This window comes from Trachemys scripta, chromosome 1 (genome assembly GCF_013100865.1).
Source record: "Trachemys scripta elegans isolate TJP31775 chromosome 1, CAS_Tse_1.0, whole genome shotgun sequence".
Classification (NCBI taxonomy): Eukaryota; Metazoa; Chordata; order Testudines; family Emydidae; genus Trachemys; species Trachemys scripta.
In genome coordinates, this window is record NC_048298.1 from 37,066,095 (window position 1) to 37,089,497 (window position 23,403).

At 43.0% G+C, this 23,403-nt stretch overlaps 1 protein-coding gene across 2 annotated transcripts in view; it reads left to right on the plus strand.

Annotated features, from left to right (window-relative positions):
* MOV10L1 (Mov10 like RISC complex RNA helicase 1) overlaps positions 1-23,403 on the plus strand; it is an 81,305-nt gene that overhangs the window by 31,440 nt on the left and 26,462 nt on the right. The window contains exons 9-20 of one of the 2 annotated variants that reach the window (XM_034767520.1): positions 2,356-2,550; positions 3,567-3,681; positions 7,858-8,035; positions 8,817-8,887; positions 9,309-9,400; positions 10,187-10,245; positions 10,976-11,091; positions 11,941-12,058; positions 13,994-14,172; positions 14,666-14,812; positions 18,845-18,966; positions 20,179-20,278. In XM_034767520.1, the coding sequence (XP_034623411.1) occupies positions 2,356-2,550; positions 3,567-3,681; positions 7,858-8,035; positions 8,817-8,887; positions 9,309-9,400; positions 10,187-10,245; positions 10,976-11,091; positions 11,941-12,058; positions 13,994-14,172; positions 14,666-14,812; positions 18,845-18,966; positions 20,179-20,278 (1,492 nt within the window). The remainder of the gene's footprint in view (positions 1-2,355; positions 2,551-3,566; positions 3,682-7,857; positions 8,036-8,816; positions 8,888-9,308; positions 9,401-10,186; positions 10,246-10,975; positions 11,092-11,940; positions 12,059-13,993; positions 14,173-14,665; positions 14,813-18,844; positions 18,967-20,178; positions 20,279-23,403) is intronic. The other variant, XM_034767528.1, reaches the window with a different exon arrangement.

The window sequence follows — 23,403 nt, forward strand, 5'->3', positions numbered from 1 at the left end:
AAGACTACTCAGCTCTTTGTAGCAGTGGTTGATAGGCTGAAGGGCCTCCCAGTCTCAGCCTAAAGAATTTCTTCATGGATTACCTTGTGTATTCGCATGTGCTATGACTTGGCAAAGGTCCCTCCTCTGGCACTGACAGCATGCTCCACAAGGGCGCAAGCATCTTCACTGGCATTTGTGGCACAGGTTCGCATCCAGGATATCTGTAGAGCAGCCACATGGTCTTCAGTCCACACCTTTGCAACCCATTATGCCATCACGCAGCAGGCCAGAGATGATGCTGGATTTGGCAAAGCAGTGCTACAGTCTGCTTGTTGTTGAACTCTGAACCCACTTCCTCTAACTGCTTGGGAATCCTCTACATAGAAATGGACATGAGCAAGTCCACAAAGAAGAAAAAACTATTACTAATCTTTCCGTAACTGTTGTTCTTCAAGATGTGTTGCTCATGTCATTCCCAAGCCCACCCACCTACCCCTCTGTCAGAGTTGCTGGCAAGAAGGAACTGAAGGGGTGGCAGGCCCCTCTATGGCACCATGAGGGTGAGACTCCAGGGGGTGCTGGGACTGACCCAGCAGATACTACTGAGGGTAAAATCTTCCTGTGTCTGTGCACGCGGCACGCACACACCTACATGGGAATGGACTTAAGCAATGCATCTCAAAGAAAACAGTAACAGAAAAGTTAGTGATTTTTTTTTTGAGGGTAAAGAAGTAAATGGACAAACAAAGCAGAATGAGTGAGTACCTCTTTTAATAACACTAGTAAGACATGGTCTTACTTTGAGCAAAAAAATACCCAAAGTGCATATTTTTATGGATAGTCTTGTTTAAGTCCTGAGCTTTATGAATGCTCTGTCCTGGGATATTCAAAATTGAGCTGTTCTGGAAACTTGACTTTTTTTGTTTGCCTACATATTGGATTTCTGTAGTTTAATTCCATAGAGCACACAGGTTCTGCTTCACAAGAAGAATGACGTTAGCTGATTAAAGAAAACTCTTCCGTTTAATAACAGAGGCACATGCCATGCAAAATATTTTATTTTTGTGAAGCCGTGTTATAAATGTGCATCGCGCTTGTATGATTCTAATTTTAAACATGGAAAAACAGGATAAAATTGTGCTATCTCCATTGCTGCACTGTCACTAAATCAATGGTGCAGCAACTTAATTTCCAATTTTTATGAGAGCTGTTTTAGATAGAGTAGCCCTAATAGAAATTGGAGAAAAACCTTCTTTTAGGGTAGGATCTGTTTGTGAAATCCACCTCTGAAGGAGAAGAAATACAGATTGTTTTCTGTGTGCTCCCCTTCTATTGCTGAACTATCGTGGAAAGTGTGACCAGAGTTTGGGACCCTACTATATGTGGATTGGATAACTCTGTACATATCTTCTTGAGAAAGAACAGTAAGAGGATTCTGAACCTTTAGGGAGGAAACAGGTGTGGGATAAGTGGAGGGCTTGGAGATCACTTGGTAGTTGTTTTGTATAAGGCTGAGCACCTTTATAGGCATGCAAGCCCAGATCCTCAAAGGTATTTAGGCTCCTAATTTCAGTGAAAGTAAGGATCCTACACACCTTTGTTGATCTGGGACTTAATGTTTGTTGTAAGTTTCAGTGACAGAGCTAGTTAAGAGTCAGACAGCTGGTGGGCGGGGGGGTTGGGGTAGAGGATCAGAACTAAGTTCTATGTGTTGGAGAGGTGAGGAGAAAATTTGGTACTGGGCCCAATGCTGGGACAGAACCTGGAAAGGGATTAAATGAATGGGTTGTGTGGGATAAGAGCTCTGATAGTCTGGAGCATAAGCTCCTCAAACTCTCTTTTGCAGGAATTTGCACTCCCCTTGTTGCCACTTTCTCTGCTGACAGGAAATGCATGTCTTTGTGGGGTCAGGCTGGGACCTCCCTCTTCCTCATTAGCTCTGTCAGCTGCTGGAGGTCCATGCAGAGGAACACAGACCTCCAATAGAGCAGAGTTTTTGCTGCTGTGTAATGAGATGCATCCTGGATGAGGGCCTTTCAGCAGTGGAGTGACTGTACACAGGAAATTTTCAGACTGATACTTCTAAAGTACAGTTGCCCTTTAAACTTTTTTTCAAGTTCAGGCTCGTTAATATTTGGATTTTTTTAGTGCTTAGATTTTTTTTTTAAACTTTACTTTTAGGAAATGGTAGCTGGACTCAACTAAAACTCTTTCAAATTTTGTGAATATGAAGAATTCTTCTAAATCAGCCATTGATTTTTAGGGAGGTCCCTCAAAACCTGATCAGTCTCTTTCAACATTGTGATCGCTGAACTGATAAGTAAAATCTGTGGTTTTGAAGAACCTAACTTATTTTTGCTTGTTTACTTGTAGAAACCCTGGCCGCTGCAAAGAACTTCTGTTGCTTTGTTTTTCTGATTTTATTATTGGACGTTACATTGAAGTAACTGTAATAAATGAAGAGGAATCTCTAATAGCAGCCACTGAACCATTCTCAGTAAGAAAGTATAAAGTTATTCCAGAGTTACAGCACATGAAGACCACAGTGCCTGTAACAGAACACAAAAGGTACTATCAAATAATCCACATTCAGCTGTGTCTAATATGAAGGATATGGAAAGGCATACCTTTATATAATGCTGATTGAAGTAAATGTGTAACTTTAGTTCCAGGGCAGTTTATCGTACTGCACTAGCTTATCTCCTGTTGTAACTACTATTCATTCAGTAAACTGGAAAAAGATAAATAAAAACTGGGGGGTTTTCTTCAAAGTTCCATTGGCTGAAATAGTTTTTCCTTGTTTAGCAAACTATTCTAACTTTCTTTATAGATGTTTTTCTTATGATTCACAAACTGTCCTGCTGCTGCATGTTATACACTTATGAATGAGTTAGAGGCTAATTAGTAGTAAAGGTGTTGCCAGAGCGCACCCACTAGTAGGATTGGTGCAATCTAATTGTGTTTTAGACAGCAAGACAGAAACCCGGGAAGTCCCTTGACTGAATTACTGATATGTGAGATTTTGATCAAGTCATTTGATGTAGCTGGGTCTTGACAATACAAACCCTAGAAAAATCCTGAATGAAAAACAGGAAGCGGTCCTTAGATAAGTAAATTTTAACAACAGACAAAATATACTTAACAGATACTCTAAAACTATAACTAACATTAAATTGTTCACCACAACACCTTCGTTAGTGAGGAAAAAGTTGGTCAGAACATTTGAAAGTAAAATATGCTTCTATAACAACATTCTCTTCCCCACACCCCACCGCAATGTAGCAAACTTCTGTTCCTGGTTTTTGTTTGAACCTAAACTGACAAAAGTTTCATTTACTGTACTTGTGTTTTGGTATTGCTGTCTTTGTAGCCTTGAGGCTGGTGTTTGCTAACTTGTGGTCCTTCATGTGAAGCTCTTTTATTTTTTTTAAAACTGATGCTTATTTTAGTAACTACAGAATCTTGATTTTTTTTTTTGTTCTTTAGTAAAGAAATCCACACTAACCAGCTAAATTCAGTTTGTAAGAACTACTTTGTGCAACCTAAATATACTGACTTGAAGTAACTTTGAATTCTTATTTTAGAAGTTGTAGAAGACATCTTCCAAGTTTCCTACCACACTATCCCATACCAGATAGATTAAGAAAATGTGTGGAACAGAAATTGGACATACTGAGTTTTCAACCTCTCCTTGCAGAGGTATGTGTGCACATATATATGCAAGTGTAAAATCTCTCTTTGCATCTTTATAAATGCCAACCTGAACACACGCCCACATACTCCTGTGTAGCTGCTGTGTTTATATATAATGGTTAAGGCTGCATGTCTGTGTCAGATTCCGTGACTTCTGCAACGGCCGATGCTGGCTCAGGTGCTGCCTGCAGCAGCAGTTTGGGTGTGTGGGAGGGGGCTATGGGCAGGGGGTTGGGGTGCGGGGCAGCACTTACCTTGGGGTGGGGGGTTCCCCGGCTCCCACTGGCATGTCCCTGCAGCTACTAGCTGGAAGGGCCAGGGGGGCTCTGCAGCTCCCGCCCTCACAGCTCCCATTGTTGGGGTTCTCGGTCAATGGAGCTACAGAGCCGGCACTTGTGGTGGGAGCAGCACGCGGAGAGCCGCTCATTGCCCCTCCCCCTAGGAGCTGCAGGGACATGCAGAGCCAGGTAGGGAGCCTGCCAGCCTCGCCAATCCTCCCCCTACAGTACCAGCAGGGGTCCTGGGCTGCTGTCCGCCCTCCTTCTCCCTCCCCAGCACTAGCATGGGTCCCGGGCCATGCGTCCCCTCCCCCCCATCACCAGCAGGGGTCGTGGGTCACATGCCCCCACCTGGCAAACCCCCCCAGCACTAGTGGGGTCTCGGCCACCCCACCTGCCCCAGCACCTGTGTTGCCCCTGCACCGCCTCCCCAGAGCACACGTGGCCCCCTGCCCAAGTTTTAGTTAAGGTTATAAAGTAAAAGTCATGGACAGGCCACAGGTCGTGAATTTTTATTTACTGTCCGTGATCTGTCCATGACTTTTACTAAAAATACCTGTGACTATATTGATAGATCCTAGGACTGGAAGGAACCTCGAGAGGTCATAGAGTCGAGTCCAGTCCCCTGCCCTCATGGGTATCATGTAGTTCTACAGAATCTAATTACAAAATAAGAGTCTGATCCTGGTAGATGCTCTCTTGACTTTACTGGGAGTCAGCATATTGCAGGCCCTGAACCAGAGAAGAAATTAGAAGGCCTAGGCAAGTGAGAGTTTGAAAATGGATGGGGAGTATATTAGAGTGCTGTATGGAAAAGGCCACCTCAGATGCCAGAGCTGCAAGAGAATATGTTTCTTGAAATAACACTGTATGATTGTGGGAAGGAACAGAGAGGAAGTAGGCACAGGATTAACAGGAATAGGTAGGAGGAGAAGGACAGGGTTTGTGAAGTAGGCTGGAGCAACTCTAGAGAGTTTATTACTATACTGCTTTCTGGATAATGCAGTGTTTCACAACTCATCAGTGTCCCAGCTCTTCCCCAAAATTCCCTGTGTCAGGACCTGAGTCTGAATGATTGGGGAGAGAGTTCACAGAAGATTTGAGGGGTTTTTTTTGCAGGCGGGGGGTGGGAGAATCTTCTCTCTGGTTTCTGGATTATTTTAAAGGACTGCTGTTCAAACAACATAACATAAACCAGCGAATTCTCTGGTCACATTCCCTTCATGCAGATTGATAATTTTTATAATCTCCAAATAAAAAATATAAAACCAAACAGCCATAAACATGGTAGCTCTTTGTCTACAGAGCTCAAAGTCCTGGCTTCTGGTCAGCATTTCCTTGTGTTTCTTTCAGAATCATGTAGCTACCTTTTTACGGTCTAAGCGTAACTGCTTCAGCTCAGAGAGGGACTCACCTAGGACTCTGAATCCCGATTGTGACTTAACCAAAAACCTGTTGTCTGGTTTGACAAGTGGCCTCTGAAGGGTACAACTGAGGCATTGCAATAAGACAGCAAGGCCATGAGACTGCTTCCAAGAAACGCCATATGACCTGTATGTTCTGACACATGCCAGTCTTTCACAAGCCAAGAACGATCTCTGTATGTTAGCCTTGTGATAAGCCAGGGGTTCTCAAACTTCATTGCTCCACGACCCTCTTCTGACAACAAAAATTACTGCATGACCCCAAGAGTGGGCACCAAAGCCCTGAGCCCCACCGCCCTGGGTGGGGGCCTGTAACCTGATCTTCGTCGCCCAGGGCTGAAGCTGAAGCCTGAGCCCCACCACCCAGGGATGAAGCTCTCAGGCTTTGGTTTCAGCCCCGGTGGTGGGACTTGGGCTTTTGCTTCAGCCCTGAGCCCCAGCAAGTCTAACGCCAGTCCTGGCAACTCCATTAAAACAGGATCACGACCCACTTTGGGGTCCCAACCCACAGTTTGAGAACCCCTGTGATAAGCTAAATCTGCTACTAAACGTGGCACAGAATACAGTGACAGTATTTGTTAAAAATCCGCTAGTGCCGCTTCTTCTGCATTCAATAGACAATGCTCATTTCTTTTTTATTTGTGATTTGGGAAAAAGGTGAGAATCACACTGTAATCTGAATTTGAATCCCTCCTGCACTGTCAGAAATAGTTTAAAGAAGAACAGGAGTACTTGTGGCACCTTAGAGACTAACAAATTTATTAGAGCATAAGCTTTTGTGGACTACAGCCCACTTCTTCGGATGCATATAGTTTAGGGCACAAATAAGATTCTACCATCTCTATCAATCCTGAGCTGCACGCTGCACATCCTCTGTTGTTAAGTCTCATAAGTGATCCCTCTTGGAGTAATGTTTGACAGGGAGATTCTTTCAGTCAGTCCCGTCTTGAGTGTTCCTCCAGCTGTGCAATGACACGCCTGCCTTGGCAGTGTAAATGTGAGTAATGTTGGCCAGTTGAAAAATAAGTGGTCTAAAATCAGTCCCACACGCTTTTCCCCTAGGAAGTTACAAGGAACTAGGGTAGCCTGAATGCTTTTTGTTGTTGCTGTTGTTTTTAAAAGAGCCTTTTGAACTGCATAAATCAGTAACATTTTTTGCCTTATCCATTTCCTGTGAACCAATAGCTTCCCTAATACCAAGAACTACAATTATTTTGTCTACTTTTTAGTGCTAGTACTGGATCTTGCTTTCTTCTTTTGAAAGTAAGGAATTAAATACAAATAAAAACCACAATATTTTCCTTTCTATTAGTTCTTCTCATTAAAATTATTTTATAATTAAGACAAAGACACCTTCTGACTCTTCCAATAGTTCATTCTCTCTTATTTTTTTCCCTAAAAGCTCAGCATGTTATTTTAGGGTGCGGGGGTGGGTTGGCTGGTATTTGGTGTTAGAAAAATGCTTTCTGAGAACCTTATGCTTACTTAAAGGTCAAATAAATCTTAGATATTTTTGGAACTACTCGTTTTGTTACAAAATTAGTAGTGTGATCTAAATAAAATACAGCTAAAACCAGGGTACTTCTGTATTTACCCTGTAAGCTAATTTTTTTAGAGACCTCTCTCAGATTATAATGCAAAAAGTGTAGAAGTACTGTGGCTTGGATTTACCAAAGGAACCAAAGGGAATTCTTGAACTTTGATGGATTTGGGTGCCTAACCAGCTTAGACTCTTCTGAAAATCCCTGTTCATGTACATGAAAATGGTAAATTAAGCCTGATGCTCTTCCCAAATCCCCATTATCACTTGATACATTTAATTAGAAAGGTATCATGGCCTAGTGGATAAGGCACTGAACTGGGAGACTTGAGTTACGTTTCCAGCTCTACCACTAACTTCTGTGTGATTTTGGGCAAGTCATGTCATTCTGTGCCTCTGTTCTCCCCTACTTTTGTCTGTTATTGTCTACTTAGGTTGTACACCTTTTGAGGCAGGAACTGTGTCTTCATATATATGTTGTATGGTGCCTAACACAAGGGACTCAGATTTTTGTTGTGGCTTCTAGACACCAGGCCCGGCTCCAGGCACCAGCCCACCAAGCTTGTGCTTGGGGCGGCACCTGGAGGGGGGCGGCGCGGCGCTCCGGCCCCCGGGGAGAGCGGGGCTCGCCGCCCTGCCCCCTGCGCTCTGGCCGCCGGGCGGGAGAGCGGAGCCCCGGCTGGGGCTCGCCGCCCTCCTCCCAGGGCTCCGGCCACCCTTCCACCACCCCCCCCGGCGCTCTCCCCCCCGGCCACCGGGGGGAGAGCGGAGCCCCCGCCGGGGCTCGGCGCCCCCCCCCCCCGACACCGCCCCCCCCCCCCCCCCCGCAAGGGGGGGGGGGGCGGCCGGCGGCTTTTTTGCCTGGGGCGGCAAAAAAGCCAGAGCCGGCCCTGCTAGACACTATTGCAATACACATAACGTACTTTTCTAAAATTTTCAGCGATTGAATCTGTCTAACTATAAAGCAAACCTTTCTACCCTGCTCTGGCTTGAGGAGATCCATGCTGAAATGGAGATCAAAGAATTTAGCATGAGTGGAATCATTTTGAAAAAGAATGGAAACTTCTTGGTGCTGGAAGTGCCAGGGTTGGCAGAGGGAAGACCTTCCTTATATGCAGGTGATGGTTTACACTTAATTAAATTGTAAAAGCTGAATAGCAAGATGAGCAATATTCTCAATCTACACAATAGAAACGGATGCATTTTATCTTTTCCATGTTTTCTATTAAAAAAACATTTGGAGAGACAGCTATTAACCCTGGCACCTAGATAAATGGAACATTATGCCAATATACTTTATTATAGTGCCTCAGAATGTTTGATTTCTGGAGATATTATGCTTTGAAGAGGCAAATGTGTGTGTCTGCTTTCATGGCTTGTCCTGGTATATTATGGATTCTGATGTACAGTAGTAATTGAGTTTTCCATAGAAAATATACTCTCTAGTATTATACTAAACTAGAGAACATGTGAGAGGCTAAATGAAAAACCAGGTTAAAGGAGTTAACTTTTTGAGGTCAGAATTTTTGAAATTCGTTGCAATGTGTAGGATGTTATCCAATAAATAGTGCTGAAACTGTGTTAGTAGCATACCTCAATAGGTGCCTTAGAAGTGTGTGTGTGTGTCTGTCTCTCTCTCTCTCACACACACACACTCACACACACACACTCACACACACTACCAGTTTTAAGAACGTAAGACTAAATTGAGCCGAGGTGTGCACAAGTGCATCATCTTCAGTGATGTCACTTCATTGGTGAATTTGCAGGATCCTTGAAACTCATTAAGTTTCACTGTATTGCCCCTCCCACCAGTGGCTAGTATTGCAGTGAGAATTTTCCAATATCTTGTAACTACTTTTATACTAAACATTGTATTTAATTTTTTTTAAAAACTAGGTGACAAAGTGATACTAAAAAGTCAAGACTACTCTGAGCATATAATAGAGTACATTGCCTATGTTATTGAGGTGAGTGAGTTAGCTTTTCTGCTAAGAAATATTGTAGTCCACAAAACTAAGGGGAAACTGAGAGTTAAAGGATAATTATTTAGCTTTTGTGAAACTGGATTCATTTCAGTTACTCTCTCCCAAATTATTGATTCTACTTTATTTCATACTGTGTACTTGGAAGACAGAAGCTTTTGCTTCTTCTCAACACTACACATTTCACCCGTTAAAAGCAAACTCTGTAAAACTCTTATATAGAAATATGAAATTATGTGGTAGATGTTATCCATTTTTTGTTTTTACCTAGTATGAGCAAATGTTTCAGGAGATTTTTCAAACATAACAAACATAAGGGATCTGATCCTATGGAGTGCTGAGTGCCCTCAAATCTTACATGACTAATAAACTGTCTTTTCTCTCTCTCTCTCTCTCTCTCTCTCAGATTCACAATGAAGATGCTACTCTGAGACTTAACCCAGAGTTTGAACAGGTTTACAACTCTGAACCCATGGATGTAGAATTTGCATTCAATAGGTATTTTTGTAGACTTTTAAAAAGCTGTATTTCACTGTCCTTTATTATGTTAGTCGTATTACATGACCATTTGCTTAGTTCTGAGAAGTTCACATGAAGGTGAAGGACAAACAAATTCTCAGAACTGGATAGTCCGCTGCCTGGCATCTTCTGTACTCATTTATATCTGTGCAAAATGTTATCAAATCAGAAAGGGGGTGATTTACATTTTTACACCCATTCTTTTACATGTAAATGACTACTCTAGGTGCTAGGCAATGGAAAATCAGACTCTGTAATTGAAATAACTTTATGGCATCAGAGCAGGACAAGAATGGCTGATATTGACCTCACTATATTTTTTTTTCGTATGCTGCCAACATCAAAACTTTTTTAGAAAGCATTATTTTCAGTAAAAAATCATCACTTCGTCTTCCTTAATAAAACAAGTTGGGGGTTTTTTACGTTTTGTTTTTTAAGGAAAAATATCTTCCTATTCTGCTTATCTCTGAAATTCAAGGAAACTTTTGTTCTTTAATGAGAAACGCTTTTTTCATATTTTATCAATTTTTCTATTTTAAAGTTTAGTGAAATATGCCTGTAAAGGAAACTGGACCAAGTAATCCTTCAGCTAAGTACCACATGAAAATAGGACTTGAGGGAAGAAGTATATGATGTTATAGAGGCTTAATGTTTCATTTAAGTCTTTGATATATAGCATTGACTCAGAGAGGAAGTGAGTATTGCTGTATTCTATGGAAACTTTCATTTTTAGTTTAATCCACACTATTGCTATTCTGTTGACAGGACTACCAGCAGGCGATGCCAGTTTGCAGTTGAACAAGGCATCTATCTGGGTGAAAAAGGTAACCTTCCAATGGGCTATGGCATTTTTCCTCCTCTTCAGTAAACACTGATGTGAAGTTAATGTACTGTACTCTTCTGGTCAGATTTAAAAACGCAGTGTTTCTCTGGGGCTTCTATCCATTCACCTAAATTACCCCATATCTTTGTCCAGAAAGTAGCAATCTTTTGTCACAGAGCAACCACTATGAAAACTGATTTCCTCTCTGTGGTGTCTATACATGAGGAAAGCAGTTTGACTCCAATTAGAACTAACAAATCTAATCAATTTCTAACTACTTGTGCCACTATGTTTCGCACAATGTGAAAGAGTTCTGTAGGACTTCCCAGCTTGGGTAAATTGGGAAAAATGCAGGAGGAATATAGGGAAGATGCAGAATTCCTGCTTTCAACTTAACTTTTTATGTAATCCTCCTCTGTTAGAGTTGGCTAAATATAATGGCCTCTTTATTGAAAAGAGTTGCACATTTCTGATGAGCTCTACAGCCTACAGAAATGTGAATATGGACTTCAATTTTACCTTCCAATTCCTACCTCACCATACCTAAGGTTTTTACATCAAATTCTCATAAATTAGACACATCTAATTCAAGTGCAAGGAAAGAAGCTGATGTTTCAGTTATAATTAAACATTGACAGCAAGTATCTTAATGTAGCTATATTGATAGAGTCATGTAAAATGCATTTTCAGAACTTTGCTCTTTTTCTCTTTCCCCTTCCTTAAACCCAAAGTGTTATTTCCAGATACTCTGGTTTTACAATCCCCACAAGTTGTCAAGACTTGGAATAATATGGGATGTCGTACTGTTGCTGATGATCATGAACAGTATACCAAGAAGAAAGACATGGTAAATCTACTATAAATGTATTTCTTATAATCTTTTACACTTAAATGGCAACAGTTAGCTACTGCAGATATAGTCTGAGAGAGGACCACAGCACAACAGTGAATGCATTGTTATGTCTGGTGTATTTATGATGGTTTTCCTTCTGGTGGTGAAGATTTTGTTTCACAATTCAGTACTTCGAGTGGGTCAACCTGTGGTCCGTGATTTTGATTTCTGAAAGGGAAACTGCTTATGAAACTATGAGTTTGGGTGGCCAGATTTGCTTTAGACTGGTTTTCATAAGCTCCTTTTAAAAAAAAAAAAAAACATAGATACTGGGCAGCAAATCATACGGACTATAGGAGCAAATGAGAATCCTTATTGTGAGGCATAATTTGCTTCCTGATGCGATTGATCCACTCTTGATGTGACTCCTGATTAAACGCCTCCATAAAAAGAGGTGGCTATTCCTTTAAAATAGCTAAAAATGTACATACTGGCAGTTCTCATAGGGGATAAAAACAAACCAATGCTAACTTTTGAAACCTCATCCAAATCTGCAGAATATCTGTGCAATTAGCAACAGTGTTTTAAGATGAAGGTGTCACGAGTAACTTTTTTTTTTTCTTTCGTTCAAGTAGGATGTGAGGGTATTTGTCTAGGTTTTTTTTCTTCCCTCTTTGTCCGTCTCCCTCCCCCCTCTCCTCCCCCCCCCCACTTTTTCAGTTGATATGCAGTTAAATGGGAGGAAATGCTAAACATTTCTAACTGTCTTAAAAGCATTTCCAAGAGAGAATAGTTACTGTACAGTTATAGCCATGCTTACCCTTGATTTTTTTGTGTGTGTCTCTGTCTGTCTGTCTTCTATAGTGCTCTTTTCAGAAAAAGAAAATGCAAAATGAGCAAACAAAATGCATGGTGCCAAAGGAGAGAAACATAGTGGCTGTGCCTCGAATGGTGACTGTTGCTACACAGACAAGTAAACTGAGTATGTTTTAATATTTTCTTTCCACCTTGTACTGATGTTTTGGATTTGACAGTTGCACTGGTAAACTGGTTTGGAGGATGGAGAGTGTGAGTGTGTGTGTGTGTATGTATGTATGTATGTATGTATGTATGTGGTTTTTAAACAAACAACCAAAAAAACCACCCAGATCTTGGTATGTTGAGGAAGTTTCAAAGGACTGGAAAAAAGCTAATATTTAAAAAGGGTTGTTTGGCCTAACATCTGTCCCAGGCAAAATCATGGAAAAGCTGTTACGGGACACAGTCAGTAAATAATTAAAGAATTGTCATGTAATTAATGCCAATCAATATGGGTTTTTTTAATAGAAAATAGGTCTCATCAAACAAACTTGATATAATTTTAGATGCGATTACAAGGTTGGTTGATAAAGGTAACTGTTCACGTGAGATACTTGGACTTCTCTAGGGCCTTTGCCATAGTCTCACACGCCATTCTGATTTTTTTAAAATGAGCACTATACAAAATCTATGTAGCCCTTATTAAATGAATTAAAAACTGGTTAACAAAAGATTGCAAATGAGAATAATTATCCATTGGGGGTATTTTTAGTGGGATCCTGCAGAGATCTGTTCTTGGCCCAATGCTAAGCTTTCTCAATATTCTATCAATGTGGGGAAAAAAAGATAAAATATAAATATTAGCTTTTTTACAGTCTTCTGGAACTTCCTCAATGTACCAAGATCTGGGTGGGGGGGTTTTTTGGTTTGTTTGTTTAAAAAAATTTTTTTAGTTAATCGTGTGTGTTAATTGTGATTTAATCAATAGCCCTAGTAAATAGTGATGGGGACAGGTCAATTATCCAGAATGATCCAGATGTTACCAATCATTTGGTAAGGTTGGAACATTTGAACTATATGTTTTAATACAGTCAAGTGCAAAGTCATACTTCTATCTAGAAGAAAAGACTGTAGGTCATACTTACAAGATGGTTGACTGAATCATGGAATGGAGTGACACTGAAAAGGACTTAAGGGTCATGGTAGATAGTTAACTGAACGTGAGTTCACAATGTGATGATACAGCTCAGAGGTGAACGTGATCCTTGGATGCATAAGTAGGGAAAAAGTAAGTTAGAAGTAGGGAAGAAGCATTACCTCGTTATACAGCATTACTAGAATACTGTGTCCAGTTTTCGTGCTCACGCTTCAAAAAGGATGTTGAAAAGTTTCAGAAAAGAAGAGCTGCAAGAATGATTGGAGGTCTGGAATACATACCTTAGAGTGAAAGATTTAAGAACCTCAAATTAATTAATTTATCTGAGAGAAAGCTAAGAGGTTACTTGATCATAGTCTACAAGTATCTATGTGAGGAAGTAATTTCTTATAGATGACTCTTCAGTGGGGGGAAAAAAAGCATAATGAGATTCAACAGTGGGAAGCTGAAGCTAGACAAATTCTCACCAGAAGTAAGGCACACATTTTAATGTTGAGGATAATTAATCATTGGAACAGCTTACTTAGGAATATGGCAGAATCTTCGTCATGTGAAGTCTTTAAATCAAGACTTGGATGTCCTTCTTGAAGATATGCTCTAAAGGTCAAACAGAAGTTATGTATGGGCTTGATGTAGAGTTCACTGGAGTGAAGTTCTTTGGCCTGTGTTATGTAGGAGGTAAGACTAGATGATTATTGTGGTCCTTTCTGGCCTTAAAAATCTATGAATGGCTCCTTGCACCTTTAAAACTGAAGGCCCTGTTTTACTATTTTAATTGTTATTACTTGAGATTGGGAATTTAAAGAGTTGTCAGATAAATTTTTAGCTATCGCTATCTTTTTAAAATATTTATAATATAAGTATAGATCACATTAAATCAAAATCTGTTTAACTGAAATACTTATTAAAAAAAAAAAAAACCTCTCCTTGTGTATTTGTAATGCTCATCTGTTTTGAGTATAGTCAATGGAATCATGACACCTGAACAGAGAGACTGTGTATTTTTCAATCCTGTGCTGAATGAGCATCAGAAATTAGCAGTGAAGAGGATACTTAGTGGTGAATGCCGTCCAACTCCTTATATTCTCTTCGGACCACCGGGAACTGGAAAAACTGTAACAATAATAGAAGCTATCTTACAGGTAATAGTGAACAAACAAGCAAAACAATAATCATCTGGAATTGCCTCAAATACTTATAATCAAAACTAAAAATAGCTTTTAAAAAAACATGCTAACACTTAGAGTTCAACTCTCTCCTTGTGAAAATAAATCCAAGAGAAGACTTCTGTACAAGCTTGTGTTCATAAACAACATATAGTCAGTTTTTTAATTCAGTATTTTTGTTTAAAGCCCCAGTGAACAGTATTTAACCACCGCTTTAAAAGCGCATACCCTGCATTCATGGTGTGTATGTTTCAATCTGATGATGATGAATGAATTTCCAGTCTAGGCAAAGATGTTTCCTTGAGATTTGACTGAACTGCAACATGACAAATGTAGAAACATTTGTAATTGTATTCTAAATAATTCTGAATTATATTAAATATTTGAAATATGTGCTTGCTTTATTTGTAATGAATATAGTTTTTCCAAATGAAATGTTTTTAAAAGCTGCACTTTTTTTAAAATGCAGGTACATTATACTTTACCAGACAGTCGAATTTTGGTCTGTGCACCATCCAACAGTGCAACGGATTTAGTTTGCTTACGACTGCATGATAGTAACCTCCTAAAACCAGGAGCTATGGTCAGAGTTAATGCTAGCTGCAGGTGTGAAGAGGTAAATTTTGTAAAAACTTTTAAATTAAAATACTAAAAAAGATGCATACTTTTAATCTTAAAATGTTACTCTTAGGACTTTCCTCTGTTTATTAGACTCACTGAGGAAAATACTATTTATATTTTTAGGGTTAAAAATAATTCACTAGATAAACAATTGGGGAAGATACATCAATTGTGGTAAACGAGTTGCTAGAATTTGAGCCTATACTTAAACTCATTGTGTAATGCTTTTTTTCTGCAAGTAGGCCATTTATGTCAACAGGACTACTTCAAACAGTAAGATACTACTCAGTGTTAAAGAGGGTGATAGAATCTGCTCCATAATGCATTGAGTTGTATGTATGTAACTGAGACAGCGTTCCTGGGGTGCAACCTGGACCGTGGCACCGCTGAGCCCTCTGTCCCACCAGCCTAGGTATCCCTGTCACCCTGTGATGCTGTTGTTAAGCCACAAACCTCTGACAGGTTTTGCATTTACACAGACATCCACAGGCAGGGACACACCCAACTGAGTTACATGGATGCTTTGCCAGCCACTGATGAATCAACAATAGAGAGGCTCCCCCCAGCTCCTTCCCAGTCTTGCTGCACCTCAGAACTGTCCCATCTTGCCCTTGTCAAAAGCCTGATCAGTGTAAGTTCATTACCCAGTCCATATCTCCCTCGATGTGGAGAGGACACACACTAGCCTTTGTAGACTGAGCTGAGATTTCCCAAGCACTTAAAGGGGAAAAAAAGCACATTGTTTTAGGTAAAATATAAAACAGATTTATTAACTACAGAAATAAATTTTAAATGAATATAAATAGCAACCATAGAGATCAAAGTTGGACATTTAAGAAACAAAAATAAATTTTAAATCTGACTTTTACACATTTAAACAGGATTTGAATCAAGCAGTCTCTCACCCTGACAGATGGTGCAAGCAGGTTACAGCTCCTCAACATGTAGGCTGGGATTCTTTTCCAGCCTGGGGCTAGCCTCCTTAGTTCAAAGTCTTTATCCAACGGGCGTTTCTTCCAGGAATTGAGTTGCGGGGGAGAGCGGTCCAGTAATGATGTCACTTCCCCTCTTTTATAGTTTCTTCCAGCTTGCTGCAAAGATCTATGTTTGTGATGTAAGGGTCTGCCCCTATTGGTCGAGCAGTCTCCATTGTCTGTGTGTTCTCTCTGAGAAGTCTCCATTGTATACAATTTCTGGGATAATGGATTCTTTCCTTGATGGGTGTTGATGAGCCATTAACCGCTGTCTGGCTGAGCCATTAACTTCTGTCTGGCTAATCCATAGTTGTCCCTGAAAAGCTGTTTGTGGGTGTTCCCATCTTCAGAACATATTTTAGTAACACATACATAGCAAAACTTCATAACTTCACATACAGTCATAGCACATACAATCCAACAGGATATTAATGATTAACAGATCAAGACTTTTAAAATGATACCTCAGAAAGCATATTTTGTATGAAACGTATCCTAATTATATGACAATGGTGAATATGGGAGTTTCAGGATGGCACTCTGAGGTACAGTGTGTCCGGTGGCGGGGGGAGGCGCCTCTTCCCCAGCCAAGGACCTGCCACGGCGGAGGTAGGCGCCTCTCCCCACCAGCCCCAGATCAGCTGGGGCAGAGGCATCCCAACCCAACCCCGGACCTGCCGTGGCTGGGGGAGAGGCGCCCCTCCCCGATCCCAGCCCGACCCAGACCTGCTGCGACTGGGAGAGATGCACCTCTCCCCCCCCAGCCCAGGTGCTGCTGCAGGGGGTGAAAGCTGGGGGGAGTCCTCTCTCCCCACCATAGCCCTGGGGCAGCCTGCACCCCAAACACCTCACCCCCAGCCCCACCCCAGAGCCTGCACCCCAAGCCAGATCCAGCACCTCCCCGTACGCCAAACCTCTGACCCAGTCCTGAGCCCCTCATTCCCAGAACTCATCCCCAGAACCTGCACCCCCATCCCACCTCCACCTTTTGACCCAGCTCTGAACTCCCTCCCACACTCCAAACCCTTAGCCCCACCCCCGCCACATGAATTTTGTTAAGTGCACCAATATGGAGGTGATGGGTCATTCTGCACCTGGGTGGGAAAAACTAGAGGGAACACTGCCCCCCAGGGTCCCTCCGCCCTGCTCCTCTTCCCCTTGAGGCCCTGGGCAGGCCGGAAGACAGAACCTGGGGTAGGGTGAGCATATACCCCTCCGTCCCCCGTCCCACACAGAGCTGGTCCAAGCCTTTCTCCTGCCTCCTGAGCTGGTCCAAGCCAGTAGCCCAAGTCCCCCTCTTGCCCCGTGCAGGGCTGGCCTGAGCCCCATTGCTCATCACCTCCCCGACCCCCTTTTTGGCAAAACTGGTTGGCAAGCGCAAATGGGACAAATGCCCAGTTTTGCCAAAAAAAGTCGGGACATCTGGGGCCAAAATGGGACGTATGGTCACCTTAGGCTGGGGTCCCCAAGCTTTTTCAGTCATGCCTCCACCCCCCCCCCCCCCACCCCCCCCTCCCCCCTCCGGGACCCGGGGGCCCCGGGGGGGGGGGGGGGCGGTGCCCTCCCCCCCCGCCCCCCCCCCCGGGGCTGATTTGGGCCCTGCCACGCCCCCCGTATGTTCCTCTCTGCCTCCCTGAGGGGGTGTGCCCCACAGTTTGGGGACCACTGCCCTAGGCTGGTAAGGGCCACCCAGAAAACTGGGGAGCCCCGTGCCCTCCACTTGGGCAGGGGGTGAGAACAGCCCCTAGGCCACGTCCCTGCCACCCAGGGTGCACCACCCAGGGCAGGTGGAGGGTCCAGGGTTCCCCACAGTGGCCCGGGTACCTTGGGCAGCTCTTACCATGGCCCAGCTTCCAGTAAATCTTAATTTGCTTCCTGAGAGTGTCACAGTAACATACACATTTATCTACTTATTTTAATCATCTCTTCGGTTACGTTCATAACACCAGAACATCCGTACCAGAACAGACTAATGGTCTATCTGCAGTAGTGGGTATCCTGGTTTGAGTTGTGACTTATATTGAATGCCTAAAATCCTGCACCTCGCCATGCCCTGAAACAGAAGTAATGACAACCCTTGTCATTTTGTCCTAAATAGTGATGCTGCTGATGGGTTTTTTCTTTAAGAATTCTTCTTTTTAATTTTACTAAGTTTATTTGGTCAAATAATATGCAGCAGGAATTTTCCAATGGTCAATTATTCATTGCATTTAAAAAAAAATATTTTTGTTGGCACTGTTTGTGTGGTTTTCATTTTGTCTTATTAAGTTGGCTTTACGTGTTTTTTTCATCCTTTAATGTTGTGTTCTTGTGTTGTGTCACAGAGCAATTGATCTTTTCTTTGACGGTCATTGTTTTATGTACATCTCTTCTTAGGGCTTGTCCTTACATGGATGGGCAGTGTGCCCTTTGAGGGTATTATTTCTGAAGGGCACTAACATTAATTGGTCCATGTAGACCCTGCTGGTATGCATAAAAGGTTCCCTAGTGTGCTTTAATGTAGTGTTCACTAGGGAACCTTTAGTGCATATCAGCAGGGTCTACACAGACTAATTAATGCACTACATATTAGTGCACTTTAGAAATCACACCCCCAAAGAACACATTACACCATCATGTAGACAAGCCCTTATTTTTTTCCAAACTAATGAAGTCTGAATTTATTTACAAAGGGAGATATGGACTATCTTCACAGCCCTTTTTGACAGTTTCTATTTGTGCTGTGTCCTGGTTGTACATATGTTCAAATTTGATCTTACAAAACTAAGAATAAATAAAATAGTCTTTATTTTTTGTAGTAAAAATATAGTGGTTTATTTTGCACTCCTCCTCCTTGTTTGGGCAAACTCAGGAAAAACTCACCTCAAAGTGCATTGCTGGGTCCAAGAAATACTTAAAGCTTCCAAAATAAAATCTTATTAAAATATTTTTGTGCATAAAATATTTAGTGGTTTTGAACTTCAAGCTAGCCTCTAGAACTTACACATCATGAGCTTGGTGTGTGGCGGTTTTATAAAAAATACCTGTAGTAAATAAGTGTCTTGTGTTTTCAGACAATCAGTGATACAGTAAAACTTTACTGCAAAGATGGTGACGATATTTGGAATGCATCACGGTTCAGGATAATAATTACCACATGTAGCAGTGCAGGAATGTTTTATCAAATAGGAGTAAGGTACTGTGGATGCATGTCATTAATAGATTTGGACACTTGGGGCTATGAAATCAATATTGGGGGGTACTCTGCAAAGTAGTTTAATCTGTTTAAACAGGGCAACTGTTAACAAGTAGTAGTAAAACATTGCATTCCCAGCTTAAGCTTACAGCCATATTAAATTTTAGTTAACCCTTTCAGCATAGTTGAACTACAAAATTATCTCAAATGACATTATTTTCAAAATACGTAATTTAAAGATCAAAATCCCATCAAAGTGAGGAGACTGTTTGGCACAATTGTGATTCCCTGGCAGTTATGTGTATTGCCAAGGACCAACTGTAATTGAAAGCATTTTAGGAGTTAACACTGTAGGGCATGCTGCACTTGGAACCAAGAACACAAAATCATAAGAACGGCCACACTGAGTCGGACCAAAGGTCCATCTAGCCTAGTATTCTGTCTACCAACAGTGGCCAATGCTAGGTACCCGAGAGGGAATGAACAGAACAGTTAATCATCAAGTGATCCATTTCCTGTCGCTCATTCCCAGCGTCTGGCAAACAGAAGCTAGGGACACCATCCCTGCTCATCCTGGCTAATAGCCATTGATGGACTTATCTTCCATTAATTTATCTAGTTCTTTTATTAACCCTGTTATAGTCTTGGCCTTCACAACATCATCACAAGTAATGCTGACTAAGTCATTTTTTGGTTATTGCTGCTAAAGCACTTAGCTCCCTTGAAACCATGTGTGTCTCTCTTCTTCTTGCTGCTACCTGCACAACACAACACATGCAACACTAGCATTGCTGTGCTGGAACACAACACAGAGAATGTCAGCTCTAAACTAATGGCATTCTCCAGCTTATATGGGGCGGGGAGGGGGGGGGGCAAAGGGAGGGTGAAGAAAAGTGTGATTTCTATGTCAACTTAAATTGTCTATTCTGACCAAGTTAAAGAAAAAGATAGGAAATGTTTCTGATATGTCACATATTTTGCAAGATATGTCACAAATGAGGGCTAAGTTTACGAGGTTTTTGCTTTGTCCCCAGCAATATTTTAAAGCTGTCATGTGTTGAAATACCTTTCATGTTGAAGATGTGACTGCATATAGCACACAGACTTGATCCTTGTAATTTTTTTTCAGAATTATTTTGCCAGGTCAACCACAGGGTGGCAGAATATACTAACCCTAAAACAGCTGTCTGAAGTGATTTTATTTAACTCTAGGCTTGGGCATTTCACACATGTATTTGTGGATGAAGCAGGACAGGCAAGTGAACCAGAATGCTTGATTCCACTTGGGTTGATTTCAGAAGTTAATGGACAGGTATGTATCTTAGTGATGTATGTTTTTTAAAAAGGGTTTTAGGCTTGCTTTTTTCACTTCCGGTAACAACCTCATATTTCTAATGTGATCACTTCATGGCTCGTGATAGGATAAGTTGCTATTTCCAGGAAATGATTGTGCAGTTCTGGGAACTTGTATTAGAGCTTGTTAATAGTGTATTGTATTGTATTATGTTGTAAATACATGTTGCCACTTAATTTGAAGTTCTTAAGTTTTAAACATATGCTCTAATTTTCAGCATTTTCTACTCTTAAGTAATAGTATTTATTATGAAAAGTACTCAAAACTATCTTGCTAAAACATATTTGTTCGAGTGCTTGCTCATGGTGATTCCATTCTAAGTATGCGCGTGCCCACGTGCGTGGTCGTCTGAGATTTTGCCTTAGCAGTATCCATACGGCCAGCTCTGGTGCCCCCTTGAGTGCCACGCTCATGCATCGGTATTTCGGGCACCGCTGGTCCTATGTCCTCTCAGTTCCTTCTTACCGCCCATGGTGGTTAGTCGGAGCACCTTTCCTCGCACAGCAAGGGCTAGCAGTTTCATCTCTTCTGACTGAGCTTTAGGGCCTTGTAAATAGTTTGTTATAGAAGTTAGTGTTAAGTAGTTGTTAGAAGTTAGAGTCCCAGTGGGAACTTCGCCCCAGGCAGGGCATGCCCCGGTCTCCGGGGTTTAAGCCCTGTGCGGACTGTAACAGGCCTATCCTTGTAAGTGACCTCCACAGCAACTGCCTCAAGTGCTTGGGGGAATCGCATGTGAAGGACAAGTGTCATATTTATAAAAATTTTCGACACAGGACTCAGAAAAAGCGGGATACTCGTTTGGAGCTCTCCTCATGGAGGCTGCCCTTTGCCCAGCTTCTGAGCCGTCCTGCCAAGACTCACCTAGTACCTCGCCCTCAGTGCGCAGCGTACCCCCAGCACTGAACTTACCCCTTAAAGAATCCATCACTGACTCCTGGGAGTGGTAGGGGACCCAAACTCATGGCAGCATCAACATCTTCCCAACCTCCCCTGGCACTGAGAGAGCAAATGCCTCCACCATCACCGCAGGAAATGGCAAAGGCTCCCCACGAGGGCAAGCCATCCGCTAAGACCCCTCAGGGCAATGGAGCACCACCAATCCCCTGAGACAAGGCAGTGCTCTCCTCCATGCCACAGATCTCCGGAGTCGCAGCTCAGATCCTCTGGGGTTCGCCCTCTGTTTCCGGCACCACAATCGCGATCCCCGCCATCTCAACGTGGATTGCCTAAGGGGAGGCACTGGTCTCCGTATTGCCGGCACCATTCATCTTCCCGCCAGTTGTCCTCTTGGCGCAGATCTCAGTCGCCAGCCCCATGGGAGTGCTCCCTGTCACAACTCTGGTCCCCTCGATACTGACACCAATACTCTCACTTCAGGCACTGGTCTCCAGCGATAGTCAGCAGACACGCGGGCATAGATGGCCCACAGTGGTCACCAGAAGGGGACTCCTCCGCACAGAAGGGCAGTTCAACCCCTCGCCCAGAATCCACCAGCGCAATTGGGCTCCCGAGGCTGTCTCAACATTGACGGCGCCACCTTGGCAGCACGGCCAGTGGCCAGCGCAATAGCCTTATTGGAATGCGTGGGGCATGCCAGTCATGACGATGCCCCCTTTGCACCAGTCATCTGCCACTGCCTCGGAGCAACAGTTGGCAGTACCGACAGCACTGGACTCAGTGCATGAGTCGTACTCAGAGGTTGGGGTAGAGGAGGCTGCACCCATCCCTAAACCTCCCCTAGTGGTACAGTCGTCGTCTTATCTCTGGACCAGGCGGTCGCGGGATACATGAGGACCCGCCTGACAACTTTAAAGAACACCAGGCCCTGCTTCGACGGATGGCTGAGAATTTAGGCCTAGAGGTGGAAGAGATGGCTGAGCAGGCAGACACCTTGTTCAACATCTTCTCAGCCTCTACCCTGGCCCATATTGCACTATCAGGGCATGATGGAGGTCCTCAAAATTGCCATGGCCCTCTGGCAAACCACATCTTCCATCCCTCCCACCTCCAAAAGGGCCAAAAAGAAGTACTTTGTCTTGGCCAGAGTGTTCGAGTATCTTTATACTCACCCACCTCCGGGCTCACTGGTTGTCTCTGCAGCCAACAAAAAAGACAAGCAAGGGGACAACAGCTCAACTCCCAAAAATAAAGAGGCCAAAAGACTGGACCTTTTGGGGAGAAAAACTTATTCCACTGCAAGCCTTCAGTTCCAGGTGGCGAATCATCAGGTCCTCTTGGGTAGATACAATTTTACTTTATGGGACTCCCTCCATGAGTTCAAAGAGTCCCTCTTGCAGAGTTTGGCTAAGAATTCGGCACCCTGGTGGACGAAGGCACCATAGTGGTTAGGTGCTCTCTCCAAATGGCGTGGGATGCGGCAGGCCTGGTGGCTAGACTGGTCGCAACGGTGGCTGTTATGAGGCGCAGCTCCTGGCTTTAGAGCACCGCCTCTTCCCACAAGATGCAGACCTCGATCCAGGACTGCCCATTCAATGGAATGGTCTCTTCTCTGAACAAACGAATGCAAGGCTGCATGGGTTGAAGGACACTCAGGCCACCCTTCACTCGCTGGGCATGCATACACTGCAGTTTGTATGGAAGCAGTTCTTGCCACCCCCCCACCGCCCAGGCCTTGTCAGCCTTGTCAGGGTCTGCTAGGAGAAGGGATAGAGACACAAGTTTTGTCATCTCCACCCTTTCTCCTGCCACTCACCTGCACAGCCCAGCCAACGAAGCATCCTGCAGGCCAGAAGCACTCATTTTGAAGGTGCACTCCAGAGCAACACCCCAGTCAATTCCCCAGATACACCCTGTCCTTTCCTTTGTCTTCGTCCCTACCATTCGGCCGGGGTGTGGGTCACCTTGGACCGCTGGATGCTGGACATCATAACTCAGGGCTATACCCTTCTTTCCAAAGCCTCATGCATCAGATGAGAGCGGACTACACATCCTGGACATCTGGAGGGCACTGGCCTTCTATATAGATAGAACAAGACTGTTCCATAAGTCAACGCAGTTGTTCGTTGCAGTGGCAGACAGAATGAAAGGTCGCCCAGTGTCTGCTCAGAGGATTTCATCCTGGA